At 46.5% G+C, this 14,992-nt stretch overlaps 1 protein-coding gene across 1 annotated transcript in view; it reads left to right on the top strand.

The window, feature by feature from the left end:
• Positions 1 to 2,037: 2,037 nt before the first annotated feature.
• Positions 2,038 to 14,992, top strand: part of BMERB1 (bMERB domain containing 1) — a 113,467-nt gene continuing 100,512 nt past the window's right edge. Inside the window, exon 1 of the mRNA XM_026003157.2 lies at positions 2,038 to 2,645. Within this exon, the coding sequence (XP_025858942.1) occupies positions 2,540 to 2,645 (106 nt within the window). The 5' untranslated portion in view covers positions 2,038 to 2,539. The remainder of the gene's footprint in view (positions 2,646 to 14,992) is intronic.

Raw genomic sequence — 14,992 nt, 5'->3', positions numbered from 1 at the left:
TTCCCCGCAAGGAATCAGGTTTTGGTTTTGTGGATCTCCTCTATTGCTTCTTTAATTTATGTCTTATCATGATGATTTTCTTTTTTCCACTTCACAGGTTTTATCTGTTCTTTCTTATTCTTTTTAAGTTCTATTTCTTTCTTTTAGAGAGAGACAGAATGCAGGGAGTTGGGAGGGGAGAGGGAGAGAAAGAGAATCTCAAGCAGACTCTTTGCTGAGCACAGCTAGACACTGACACTGGGCTTGATCTCACTAACCTGAGATCTTGACCTCAGCCCAAATCAAGAGTCAGATATTTAACCATCTGGGCCACCCAGGTGCCCATCCCTTCTTCTTTATTAAAGTCTTTTGAGTTGAACACTTCACCCATTTTTTAAACCATTTTTAAGTATATGTCACTGGTATTAAATTCATTCATTTTTTGTGCTGCCATCACCACCATCCATCTCCAAAACTCTTTTCATCTTGTAAAACTGCAAATCTGTACCCATTAAACAATAACTATCCTCCCTTCCCCCAGCCCCTGGCAACCATCATTCTACTTCCTATCTCTATGATATCTGACTACTCTAAATACCTCCTGTAAGCGGAATCACACGGTATCCGTCTTATTTATTTATTTATCTGTCTATCTATTTATTTATTTATTTTTGTGACTGGTTTATTTTGCTTAGCATACTGTCCTTGAGGTTCATCCATGTGTAACATATTGTGGAATTTCCTTTCTTTTTAAGGCCAAACAGTATTCCATTGTATGGATAGACCACATTTGCTTATCTGTTCATCCTAACCCACTTAGTCTTATGTTTTTTAATGCAGGCATTTAAGGCTCTACATTTGTTTCCATCAAAACTTATACGTTTTAATATGTGGTAGTCTCAGGGTTATTCAGCTCTAAATATTTCATGATTTTCATTGTTATTTCCCTTTTCTCTCATGGGCTATTTAGAAGTTTATTATTGATAATAACTTTTTAAAAAAAGATTTCATTTATTTATTCATGAGAGGCACAGAGGGCAAGGCAGAGACACAGGCAGAGGGAGAAGCAGGCTCCCTGCAAGAAGCATGATGCAGGACTTGATCCCAGGATCCTGGGATCACGACCTGAGCTGAAGGCAGACGCTCAACCACTGATCCACCCAGGCATAACTTTTTAAGGATACTTACTACCAGTGGCTAAACAATTTTCTGGAACAGGTAGGCCATTCTACACTTCCACAAGCCAAGTGGATACCAAAAATTGCCCCAGATGACATCTTAAAAGCAACAACGAACAACAAACAACTCATATTCTATAGTGTCTCCCCCCACCCCCTCCTGGCATACAAGACACCATATCAATGTAGTCTGAAGAGTCAGCATAATAAAGAGGCTAGGTCTGGATTCAGTTGCTGACCAGGCCACTCGGTACATGTGGGACTTGGAGCAAATAATGTTTTTTTCTTTTTCTGCTCTGTAAAACAAGGCTGACAACATAGTATCTGTTTCAGACAGCTATTAGGAAGTGTTTAGCACCTAGCCTGTCATTTTTTTTAAAATTTTTTTTTTATTATTTATTTATGATAGTCATACAGAGAGAGAGAGAGAGGCAGAGACACAGGCAGAGGGAGAAGCAGGCTCCATGCACCAGGAGCCTGACGTGGGATTCGATCCCGGGTCTCCAGGGTTGCGCCCTGGGCCAAAGGCAGGCGCCAAACCGCTGCGCCACCCAGGGATCCCCCTAGCCTGTCATTTAATAACCATTACTAATTTTTACCAATGTAGCTGCTGATTTTACTTTGAACTTTTAATACGGCCATGCTGTGTGAGTAAGAGGAACCCCTGAGTTTCCGGAAAGTTAAAGACCCACGTTCTGAACAGTTTGGCTACAATTGTATCCAAAATACGTTCCCGTCCCTCTCAAGTTCATGCAAACACACAGAGTTGACATAAGCACCTGCCTAACAAGACTGTCCCATTTCATAGTCCCATATGTCCCATAACGTAGTCCAGTTACACGCAGAGAAGCAAACCACAGAGATGCACTCGGCCAAGCACAGAACCCACAGATTCAAGTCCACACTCAGGCTTCTGCACCCTCCCCACAAAGATGGATCCGTCGCCCACAGCTAGGGATGCGCTCACAAATCCCACTCAAATCCTAGCAGCGCGCTGACGGAGCCCGAGCATCACCACCAGCTCCAGCAATGGGCAGGGGCCTTATTTTTACTTCCCATTTCAGTTGTTTCTGTTGTTCTTGGAGTTATCATCTGCCCCTCTTTCTCTCTACCCAACCCCCAAGCTCCCCCCGCTCCCTCCTCCCCTCCCTCCTCCCGCCCCCCTCCCGGGCCCCGCCGCCCGCATTGCGCATGCGCCCTGCATCCCTCCCCCTGCTGGGTACCAGTCGGCGCTCCCCGGCCCTGGCGGCGGAAGAGATGGAGCAGCGTCACGAGCGCCCGGCCCCTTAAAACGCTGCTGGCTGGAGCCGCCTCCCTCCCTGCAGCCCGCGGCGGGGATGGAGTAAAGGGGGGACCCGCCGACCTGCCCGCGGGGATCAGCGATGGAGTTAAAGCAATCTCTGTCCACCCACCTGGAAACCGAGAAGCCTCTGAGGCGCTATGGGGCGGTGGAGGAGACGGCGTGGACGGCCGAGGGACTGGGGCGAAGTGAGTACTCGGCTGCAGGGGGGCAGCTGGGGATCCGGGCGCTGGAGCCGGCGGTGGCGGGAGCGCGGGGCTCGCGGGGAGCCGGCCGAGGGGGGCGCCCCCGCAGCGGGGCTCTCGGCGCCGGGGGATGCGCAGCGCCGCGCAGCGCCGCGCTCTCCCCGAACAAAAGGGGGACCCTCCAGCCTGGGCTGCACCGGGTGCTCGGGGACGGCGGGGGGGACTCGGTCGTCCCGGATCCCTAAGCTCGCGGCCCGTCTCGGAAAGTAGGGTCCTGCCCGCGGCCGCCAGGGGAGAGGCGGTTCTCCGCCCGGGATGCGCTAGGACGCGGGAGCGGCTGGACCCCCCTGCAAACAGGGGGGAGTGTCCGCCGGGCTTCTCCCCCGTTGTTTCAGGTTCAGGGCACACACCTGATATCCCCAGCGCCTCTTCCCCCGCCTGCTCCCGGGTCGCGGGTGGGGAAGCTCAGGGTTAGGGGAGCGTTAACCCTGTGCGCACCCTTCTGCTCTCTGCCTCGACTCCCTCCGTCTCTGGTTTGGGGACAATCCTAGAAGGCACTTCGGAAACGGGCGAGTCTCTCTACGGTGTTTGGGTGCCAACAGTGTTTACCAATAAACGGAGGGTTTTTGTTGGCAATGAATGGGGCGCAGTGGTTAAAAACTCCTGCCTTCGAGTCTAGAGGCGGCCGCAAGGGCCGGAGGGTCGCCAGCCCTCCCTGCAAAGCCGGGGGCGCTCTGCCCCTGCCCCTGCGCTGCTCGTGCTAGCGAGGTGCCTCCTGCGGGCTGGGAAGGGCCTCTCACCCTTCTCAAGGACCCTCAGCTTCCTGCCTTGGCTCTGAGTAACCATGCTCAGCACCAATCGCAGAGCTCTGTTGGCCCAAAGTATTGTGAATGTGTTCTTTTTTTTTTTTTTTTTTGGTAGGAGATTGTGTGTGTGTGCCCTTTCCCCACACCTGTAATTACAAATTCAGAAAATCTTCCTTGAATGGCTCAACTGTATTCCAGTTCTCAAGGGTTCAGGTTGAAATCACAATTCGAGGGCTCAGTTCTGCACCTGGAACTCACAGTGCTCCCAATCTTTTGCCTTTTCTTGCTCCTTTGAAAATCTGGGTCCTTTCTCCTGTTTCCTCCTTTCAAAACCCTTTGGCTTTGGTACTTTGGCATGACACCAGGACTGAGGGGCTCTGCTTCCTACAAGCTCAGAATAATCCCCACAATGGCTGCCCGGTTTGATAGATGGCCACGCACCAGGTCCTGGGCTGAGAACTTTATTTTTTTTAAGGATTTTTTATTTATTTATTCATGACAGACATAGAGAGAGGCAGAGACACAGGCAGAGGGAAAAGCAGGCTCCATACAGGGAGTCCCATGTGGGACTCGATCCTGGGACTCCAGGATCACACCCTGGGCCAGAGGCAGACACTTAACCGCTGAGCCACCCAGTTGTCCCTGAACTTATTCTTTTTTTAAAAAAATATTTTATTTATTTATTCATGAGAGACAGAGAGGCAGAGACACAGGCAGAGGGAGAAGCAGGCTCCATGAAGGGAGCCCAATGTGGGACTCGATCCCCAGTCTCTAGGATCACACCGTGGGCTGGAGGTGACGCTAAACCACTAGGCCACCGGGGCTGCCCTGGGCTGAAAACTTTAAATGCATCATCTCATTCGGTGCCCATGGCTACCTCCCGAGGTGAATATCGTGGACCCCCTTTTCATAGCTGGCAAAGCCTGGGCTTGCTAGGTGCCCTGACAGTGAAGCTCCAGAGCCAGGATTTGAACCCAGAGCCCCTCTCTGCTTTTAACATGTTTATTGCTTTCACAGTTTTAGGAAGCTCTAAATCTGTTGAGAGAATCCCAGAAGACATATAGCAATGTTACAAATATGAGGCCACCCTGTTGGACTCTGGAGCTCCCAGTGGCCTTGAAAGAATGCTGGGTCCTTGTAGAGTAGAAGCTGTGTTCACATAAGCTCTGGGTTTGAATGGGGCTCTGCTCTGCTCCTCGCTGGCTCTGTGACTAACCTGAGACACGTTTTTAAGCCTTATTCTGCCTCTGGTCTCTGAAAGAGATGATCATAGGACCTACCTTATAGCCTCATTGTGAAAACTCAATAAGAAAATGTCTGTAGAGCTCAAGGTAAGTGCTCAACATGTGTTTGCTGCTTTGATTTTTTTTTTTTTAATTACTATGTCTGTAGGAGCAACAGAGTCTGTCCTTCCATCTTTCACAAGGGAGTGCATAAAGTGACACTCTACACTCACACTGCAGTGTTGGTCAGTTCCCTAATAATTCTCTTCTACCTTTTCATTCTCTTGCCATTTTATTAGGACAGTTTCCAAACATACAGGAAAATCATACCAAACACCCAATTTATAGCATTTGAGCTCTTGAAATTTTTATCCTTCTGAGTCTTAGGTTGCAAACTGTTAAAAGCCTGGTAGAAAGGCTTTCTCATCTTCTCTGTTCCAAATCATCAAAGACTCTGACTTTTGCTTCCTGTTCACATACAAGACCACAGTTTCTGATCTCCTTTTGGTTGGATCCCGAAATCTGCTTCTCCCCCCACCCCTATTCAAACTTGAAATACTCTTAAAGCACTGATCCAGAGTCCTGCTTTTGAATCTTAAAACTGGGATTGTTATCTTTAGAAAGCTTTGATCTCTGGACTCTTGTCTGCAACCTGACCTTTTTTTTGTTGTTGTTGTTTTTAGTTTTATTTTTCTTAAGATTTATTTGTGAGAGAGAGAGACAGGGAGAGGCAGAGAGTGAGCATGCACACAGGCCTGAAGGGCAGAGGAAGAGGAAGAGAGAATATAAAACAGATTCCACATCCACCAAGGAACCTGACACAGGGGTCAATCCCACAACACTGAGATCATGACCTGAGCTGAAACCAAGAGTCAGACACCTAACCAATTGTGCCACCCAGACACCCTCTGACCCTTTTGGATACAAGTGGGTTTTTTTTTTAACTCCCTCTCAACTTCCTCGGGATCTATGGATTCATATCATAACATGTGAGACCTCCATTTATTAATGAATGTGAAAATTAGTACTGTTGATTCTATGGAATTAATAATTGCCAAGTCAACAGAAAGTTGTAATGGATGAAATGCTGGAGGCAAAAAAAGAAGCGTATTACAAAGAAGCTAGGCTTGGGGCACCTGGCTGGCTAAGTTGGTAGAGCCTGAGACTCTTGATCTTGGGGTCAGAGGTTTGAGCCCCACATTGGGCATAAAGATTACTTTAGAAATAAATACCTTTTAAAAAAAGAAGACATGCTTTAACTCCTACCTATATTTAAATATTTTATGTTAAACCTTGAGTGTTACTCAAAAAATAATTTTTATTTTATTTATTTTTTAAAGATTTTATTTATTTAATCAGGAAAGACACACAGAGAGAGGCAGAGACATAGGCAGAGGGAGAAGCAGGCTCCCTGCAGGCAACCCGATGCAGGACTCGATCCCAGGACCCTGGAATGATGACCTGAGCCAAAGGCAGACACTCAATCACTGAGCCACCCAGGTGCCCCTAAAAAGAATTTTTTAAGCGCGGGGTGGGGGTGGGGGGGATGATTGCAGGACTGGTCATTCTCAGTGTAGATTGTGTTAACTACTATCTTTAATTTTAACTATAGTTTTCAGATGGAAGATATGTATAGTCCAGTAACAAAGAATGGGAGTTTTGAAATCGGGTGAATTGGGTCCAAAACAGCTTTAATGCTTTGTTGCTTTGTCACCCTAGGAAATTGTTGCACCTCCTTGGGTGTCAGCTACCTCATTCGCAAAATGGCCATTTGTTAGATTGATACCTTGGGAGCTTCCCCTGGTGAAATTCAAACCGGCCCCCCCACACACAGAGAGGAAGGATGGGTAGGCTGCTCCAGATGCGTAGGTGGCAGGTTCAAGAACCAAGGACGTTTCTATGAGGTTGCAAGATGAGTAGATCTCCATGTCTGCCCTCTAGAATCTTAAAAGTTTTTATGCAGGCCTGAACAGGGTTCAGTCATGTATACTTCCAGATGATCTAGATAACTCTCTCGAGGCTGTGCCCTTGGAATGGCTTCCCCTATGAAAATGCTGGTACCTTTCAAGGACAGGGCAGGGGGTGAGGAGTCTCCCCTTGCTCCAGGGCCAGCTCTTGGGTCAAATGGTGGTCATGTCCTCTCCATAACCTCCCCCTACAGGATAGTCATCATCATGACCATTAAAGGCTGTCCGGAGGATTCAATGAGATAATGTATATAATGCACTTAGCACAGAGCCTGGCACACTGAAAGTCGGCGCTGAATGGTTGTCATCATAGGACAGAAGCGGATGGCACCAGCCAACATGAGAGAAGATTATTCTGAGCTTACCAGTCAGTTCTTTTCTTGTGTCCGTTGCTTTGTAATTTGCAGATAATGATTGTGTACCCACCACGTTCCTCCTCATGGGAACGTATGGAGGAATGGCTTCTGAACCCTTGAAAACCACCTGGTGTTTTCTCCTTTGAGAAGGATTCCAAGCATTTGCTCCCATCCACCTTAGACAGCATTTTCCCACTAGCAGTGAGTTAGTTTTTTTTTTTTTCTTTTTACTCAGTTGGAAAATGGATAGTGACATTTCAGTGTGGTGAGATATATAAAAATATTGCTTTCACCCAACTGTAATTAATTGAGGGAGACACAAAGACAAGGTGACTTTTGAGAAAGCATGGAGTTTTTTAAAAGCACAGTTGTCTGTGATCGTAGCCATTTCATGATAGGCTTACATGTCCCCTAAAGGATGATCAAGATTTTGGACTGGGAACATGCAGGGTTGAAGGCTGGGATGGGGAGGTGAGAGTGGCACAGCAGGGGAGGGAATGCCCCAGAGGTAAAAGCATTGGCAAAAGCACAATGGTAGAAATCAGTGTGCTGAGAGTGGGGGATTGGAATTAAGTGGAAAGCTCAATCACCAGGGGAGGTGACAATTATTTAAAAGTCCAAGGGTGTGTACTGACTAGCAAGCAGATTGTTCCCCTGGCTGAAGCTTCAGGTATAAACAGTGTGGAGGCGGAAATAACACGGATTGCGCACAATCCACATCACTGATTCTTGGCAAAGGTTTTTGTGTTCCTTTCATCTGTCTGATGAACTATGCTAATTTCATTATCTCAGTTTTATTTTGTGCTGGCATTATTTCTTTTTTCCAGATTATAGAATAGTATGCGTACTTTATTAAAAAATGGAAATTCATCTGAAATATAAAAATAAAAAGTGAAAAATGACCATGATCTGCTTCGCCCCCGTGCACCTCATTTATTCATTCAATTAATAGGTACTGAGTGTAAGTGCCAGAAAGTGTTCTAGGGGCAGCGGATACAGCATTGAGCAAGACAGAAGAGGTTCCTGCCCACGGGGAGCTTCTATTCAGAGAAATGAAGGTGTCAGATAATATGTAGGCAAACAAATAATGTAGCTCAAATGGTAAGTGTTACATGAGAATTAATAGGGGAGGAATATTTCCCATCTGGGTGGTCAGGAAATATCTAAGAAGGTGACATTTTGCCAGGAAATGTCAGGGATCAAATGCAAAGGCCCTAGCTGTGTTAGAGGAAGACAGAAGGCCAAGGTGGCTGGCACCCAGAGAGTCAGGGGAGAGAGTGGAGATGAATCAGAGAGGAGCCAAGGTAGGGCCTTGTAGGTTGTGGTCACACACACACAAACATACAGATTTTATTCCTATTACAGAAGAAGCTACTACAGAGTGTTAAGCAGGAGACTAACATAACCTGCGTTTTGTTTTCACTTTTTAAAACAAATTTTTTTAATTTATTTTTGAGAGACAGAGAAGGGGAGAGAACAAATGAGGGGGAAGGGCAGAGGGAGAAGCAGACTCCCCACTGTGTAGGGAGCCCAAAGCAGGGCTTGATCCCAGGACCCTGGGGTCATGACCTGAGCCTAAGGTAGATGCTTAACCAACCGAGCCACCCAGATGCCCTGGGTTTTGTTTTTAAAAGGTCACATCAGCACCCTGGATGGAGAATAAGACCACAGAGGGCAAGTAAGGATCAATGAAATTATTCTTTGCTGTCTATAGTCCTGGTTCTTTCTTTAATCAATCTTGTTGATAAGTGGTAGGAATTTCCGTGAGTGTGAAAGGTGTGACAAGGGGTAGGGGCAGCTTAGGCTGTCCTGTGGGAGACTGAGCTCTGAGGAAATGTGACCGTCTCTCCTCTCTGCTGGATGGGCAGCTGATTGTGTAACTTACTGCGGGAATTATCGTAGCAGGAACGTGAAGATTATGAACAGGACTGTATCTAGTATGCACTTAGAGGAAACCCAATTATTTATGTTTCTCTGAGTTCCTACTGTTGTTTGTTTCTTTCTTTCTCTGAGAGAGAGTGCACACAAGCGGGGGGGAGGGGCAGAGGCAGAGGGAGAAGCAGACCCCCAGCTGAACAGGGAGCCTGGAAAGGGGCTTGATCCCAGGACCCTGGGATCACAGCCTGAGCTGAAGGCAGACCCTTAACCGACTGAGCCACCTCGGCGCCCCTGTCATATGATTCTTGCAACCATGTCTTTCTTACGTGTTAATTGAAGGAAAAACTATTTGTGCCTCTTGGTCTCGAATTATTAAAGACTTACTAATAATAATAGTAGTTAATGAGGTCTAGCTGGGAACTTAAGCTTATTAAATTCTCATCACAACCCTATCAGGTCAGCTGAATTCTCGCTCCCCTTTTACAGATGGGGACACTGGGGCTTCAGGAGGTTGAGAAACTTGCTCTGAAGGTCACGAAGCTGGTATGTGGCAGTGCTGGAACCAGAATCTCACCCTCCGTGACTGTAAATGTTCCTTGCCAGTGTCTATTATTCCTAGCATAGATGCTGTGGAGATTAGAGATGAGATAAGACACAGCCACCACCCTTAAGAAGCTTCCAGATTTGGGGAGTGTGGAGACACAGACATCATTTGTAATATAGTAACATGAAACAAATGCTAAATGAAGGGACAGCAAGAAGCGAGAGGAAGGAGAGCTCTGCTCTTCCTGGGGTCCCCAGAGTGACAGCAATGAGCAGTGTGGGCACTGGGCCTGAAGGCCAAAGCAGGGTTTCCCTAGGTCACTCACAGAGGGACGGGCATTTCAGATGAGCTGCCCGGACCCATGCAGGCAGGTGGGGGTCCCCAAGGCCAGGGTCCATGCACTAGAGCTTTTTCTCTTTTTTTCTGTTTCTTTCCCCTTGGCTCTCAAATCCTGGGACTCAGGGTCTGTCTGATTCATGGATGTGAATCCTCTGCTACCCGGATGAGCCTGCAGCTTGGAGACCAGCAGAGGCAGATAGATGCTAGCAGCGTGGCCACTCAGACCAGCACTCACAAGGTTCCCCCAACAAGGCTGCCCAAGTGGTTCATTCATTCCTTCACTGTTCACTTATTCAGCAGGCTGGAGCCCCTCCTGTATGCTGGCTGCAGAGGCAGAGAGAGGAAAAAGACCCAGACCCCACCCTTTTTTTCCCCAGACCCCACCCTTAAGGGGTTCTCCGACTATCTGTGTTCCAGGCCTCTGTCCACTGCTTCCTCACCTTGTGATCTTGGGCCAGTCACCTACCTTCCCCAGACCTCAATTTCTTCCTCTGAAACCCAGAGATGTACTTAATACCACTGAACTGTACCCTTGAACACGGACGGCTAAGATGGCATATTTTGTGTTACGTGTGTTTTGAGGGATGGTTCTGGGCGGTCTGAAGTAGCCTAAAAAGATGAACAGTATTTCAACACTGATTGGGAGGAGCAGCCTTCCAGGCAGAGGGAACAGCCCGTGTGAAGACACAGACCTGAAGTGACACATGCGACCTGGGAACTGTAAATGTATCAGTAATACTCTAGGCTTTAAATGCATGAGGGAGGCGAGACCAGAGCAGGAGATGAGCAGGCTTTGAAGCCCAGGGCGAGTCTATATTGGGCTGGATATAGAGAAGGCTCAGCTCCCCATTGAGACAAAATCTTCCTGCAAGGTCCAAGTGGGGTGCCTAAAGACCAGACCCCTAGAATAAGTTTCTTTGAATGAATCAGTCATGTTCATGATTTTTTTTTATTAAAATGCCTCTACACATAGAGATGGTTAAAGGAGAAAACACGAACTATTCTAAGGGAGGTAGAAAGGAATGATTACAGAAAGTAACACGTACAGAGCCGTTCCCGAGTTCCTGTTCCATGCATGTGTGTGTCTACATACATCCTCTAATTTACTCTTTCTAAAATACCTTATGATGGGAGGCATGTGGAAATATTAGTTGCATTTTACAGATGAGGAAATGCCTCTCAGGGAGGTTAAGTGACTTGCCCAGTGTCACTTTGCCAATAGATGGCAGAGCTGGGACTCGAACCCAAGCCCAGGGGACTTAGCCTTGCTGTTTTCCTGGTCTCTTGGGGTTGGCTCGGACTGCCATTTATCCACATGGGTAAGGTCAGGTAGCGTTTCTAGTGCATCTTCGTGTTTCGTAGTACTGATTCTGTTCTCTGGCTCATTAATTTCTATTACACACACGTCTCTTGTAAACTTGACTCCATCTCACTACCTCCTAGTGCCTTCAGGGTGAAATGGGAGCAGGTTCACAGAAATGCTGCAGGAAGAGCCTTTCTGTTTTGGAGAAGATGTGTAGCTTCACAGACAAACGCCTCCTTTGGGTGTTCAGGAAAGACATCTTGGGCAACAGTGGGGCAGATTAGCGTAGTGTTTGAGAGTGGAAGCTCTGCCTACATTTGAATCCTGGCTTTCCCTCTCATAAGCTGTGTGACCCTGGGCAGCTCTTAACCTCTCTGAAGTTCAGCCTTCTCATCTATAAAATGGAGCTAATAACAGGACCTACCTCATATGGTAATGAAGAAGATCCAAAGAGAAAATATGTGATAGCCCTTGGCATAGAGCCTGGTGCTCTCAGTAAATGGGGAAGATGGTGTTGAAGGAATAGGACATACAGTGGGCCTCAACTGGGTACATTTAGACAACTGGAGAGAACAAGGGACATCAAAGTGGGTGGACTAGCCTCAGAAAAGAATGCGGGTGCCAGAGCATGTGGCGATTGCTGGAGGCAGGCTTGGACTTGGCTGCATCAGGAGGAGTCATGAGGTATGAGGTTGGTTGAGCAGGGTCACGACGCTCGGCCAGAATAAACATGACAGGTGTCCGGAGCAGGGCAAGGGATGGAGGTAAAGAAAGTAGCATTTTGGAGATCCCTGGGTAGCTCAGCGGTTTAGTGCCTGCCTTTGGTCCAGGACGTGATTCTGGAGTCCCAGGATTGAGTCCCGTGTTAGGCTCCCAGCATGGAGCCTGCTTCTCCCTCTGCCTGTGTCTCTGCCTCTCTCTCTCTCTCTCTCTCTCTCTCTCATAAATAAATAAATAAATAAATAAATAAATAAATAAATAAATCTTTTAAAAAAAGAAAGTAGCATTTCAGGAAGACTTGTCTGGCAGTGGTTGCACATTGTGGGGAAGGGCGGGGAAGCAGGAGGGTTCTGGAATCATCTGGTCATGAAGTCACCAAGGCTGGGGCCTACAGCAGTGGCAGTGTATGGGGAGGAAGGGGCTAATCAGATCTCTGGAAGGGAGAAGGCATTAGTAGCTGATTACAGGTAGGAGGCAAGGAGGGTGTCCGAAGTGCTGGCAGTGTGGTAGGCAGGGAGTTAGCAGTACGGTTAGCCGGGGTCTCGGGAATTAAATACATTGGCATCAGTGTGGCCCACTCTCACTTTCTATAGGGTTTGAAGTGGTGCAAGCAGGGATTGGTGTATGGGGAGAATAATGACCCCATACATTCATATAGCGCTTTCTAATATTTTTCCTGCGTTTTTGCATTTGCTCTTTACAAAAAAAAGGGCAAGGAGCTGGAATTGTTGTGTCCCTTTGGATGTAGGTAAACAGGTTAAGGACTCATCCCAGGGAAGGGGTACAGCAGTAAGACTGAGTAAGAATCTAACAGCCTAGGCTGCTTGTACTAGACCAGGGTTTCCAGGGACATTTTTATTTGACACACAACTGCATTTTTTTTAAACAACTGCATTACAAATGGTATGTTTTGGGGCTTCTGGGTGGCTCAGTGGGCTGTGTTGACTCTCGATTTCAGCTCAAGTCATGATCTCAGGGTTCTAAGCCCTATATCAGGCTCCTTGCTGAGCATGGAGCCTGCCTGATATTCCCTCCCTCTCTCTCTCAATCTGCCTACCCACCCCCCACCTCACATGACTCTCTTTCTCTCTCCAAAATAAAATAATAATAATTAATAATAAAGTATATCCAAATTCCATAACATCCAAATTGGAAATTAACCACAATGTGTGACACTCATTATTCTGTGCATTTGAAATTCCTGAACAGGTAAATCATTTATTCACATGTCTGCCCATCTATCCATTCATTCCTCATCCATTCAATACATATTTATTGCTGGCCTCTTATATGCCAATTATGGTGCTAAACTCTTGAGAATACAGTAGCATTTTGAGTAAGGTGTTTATAGTCCCTGCCTTCAAAGTGATTTAAGGTCTACTAGTAAAAATAGAACTACCATATGATCCAGCAGTCCCACTTCTGGGTATATATTTTTAAGGAAACAAAAACAGGATATTGAAGAGGTATCAGCACTCCCATGTTCATCGCAGCTGTATTCACAATAGCCTCGATATGGAAACAACCTAAATGTCCATGAATGGATGAATGGATAAAGAAGATGTGGTGAATATCTACAATGAAGTATCATTCAGCCAGGAGAAAGAAGGAAATCCCGCCATATTCCATTTGTGACAATGGATGGTCCTTGAGGGCATTATGCTAAGTAAAATAAATCAGAGAAAGACAGAAATTGCATGATATCACTTATATGTGGAACCTAAAAAAGAGACATAAAGAAAAAGAATAAATACTCAAGCTCACAGAAACATAGTAGAGAAGTGGTTACCAGGGGCTGGGGGATGAGAGAGAGGTTGGTAAAAAGGGTACAAACTCTAAGGTATAAGATGAATAAGGTCTGGGGATCTAATGTAAAACATGGTGACTACAGTTGATAACACTGTATCATATAATTGAAATTTGCTAAGGGAGCAGAACTTAAATGTTCTCTCTGTCACACACACAGAAGATAAATAGGTAAGGTGATGGGGGTGTTAATCACTAGATGATAGGAGTTTGTTCACAGTGTATCCCTGTCACAAATCACCACGGTGCCCACTTGGAAGATCTTCCATTTTCATCAGTCAATTACACCTCAACCAAGCTGAGGAAAAGGGGGTGGAGGGTCGGCTGGGAGCAGTCCCTGTTTCCAGTGGTGCTGAACCAAGGGACCAGAGAGAGGATGCTGTCCTTCTTAGTCCTTTGGAGACAGGATCCAGGTCAGTTTGCTGACCTCCATGCACTCCCGGCAAAATATTATCCAGAGATTAATTCAGTTGTTTTGCTATACACCCATTTTTGAAGGTCCTTGAGAAGATGAGTCCTCATAAGGTCAAACCACATTTTATGGCCGAATCCAAGTGCTGTGATGTGATTCTGACTTCTTGCAAGAACAATGATCACAGAGACACTGGGTGTCATATTTGCTGCTCAGTGCTGAATGCCCGGCATCTACCACATTGGCCAGCACTTAGAAGCTTCTCATTCAACCCATAGCTGCTGAATTAGGTGGCTGTTAATCTCCAAAGACTGAAGTGCAAATGATTTAATGGTGTTTGTAACCCTTTGAAATCATTGGACTGAAGAATAAAGTTAGCTGGAGTCTTGGTCTGAATCACCTGCCCATCTCCTGGTTTAGACAGGTTGTTCCAGATGCTTCCAGGGAAGGAGGCACTCAGAGCAGATACAAAATAGCAGGAATAGGTCCTGGTTACTGCGAACTGGCAGTGAGCTAACAAGTCATGATGGATGTGGGCTTGGCTGGTGCTTTACATATGAATCATATCTCCTTGACTATTAGGTATCCACAGAGGTGGGGCACACCAATCCAGAGTCCCTCACATCTTTCCAGAACAACAGAAACAAAACCCAGCATGGCCATGTTAAATACACCGGGCCATTAAAAGGCCTTTTAATTTCACGCAGAGAACAGAGTCCTCTTAGACACTGCTGGTGGAACCGTTGAGCGCTCCAGCCTTTTTGGAAAGCAACCGGATAACATCTATTAAAATTTAAAATGCTCGTATGCTTTGACCTAGCAATCCCGGCTCCTGGGACTCCATCCAACAGAAATGAAAACACCAGCATACAAAGACATATGTGGGGAGGAAAAAAAAAAAACTGGACACAAAATGAAGGCCCATCAGCAGAAGGATGGTTGAATAAATTATTGTTCATCCACTGTGAAATGTTCCAAAGCCATTAAAAAGGAAGA

The sequence above is a fragment of the Vulpes vulpes genome, chromosome 3 (genome assembly GCF_048418805.1).
Source record: "Vulpes vulpes isolate BD-2025 chromosome 3, VulVul3, whole genome shotgun sequence".
Classification (NCBI taxonomy): Eukaryota; Metazoa; Chordata; class Mammalia; order Carnivora; family Canidae; genus Vulpes; species Vulpes vulpes.
This window is presented reverse-complemented; position numbering and strand designations above follow the sequence as displayed.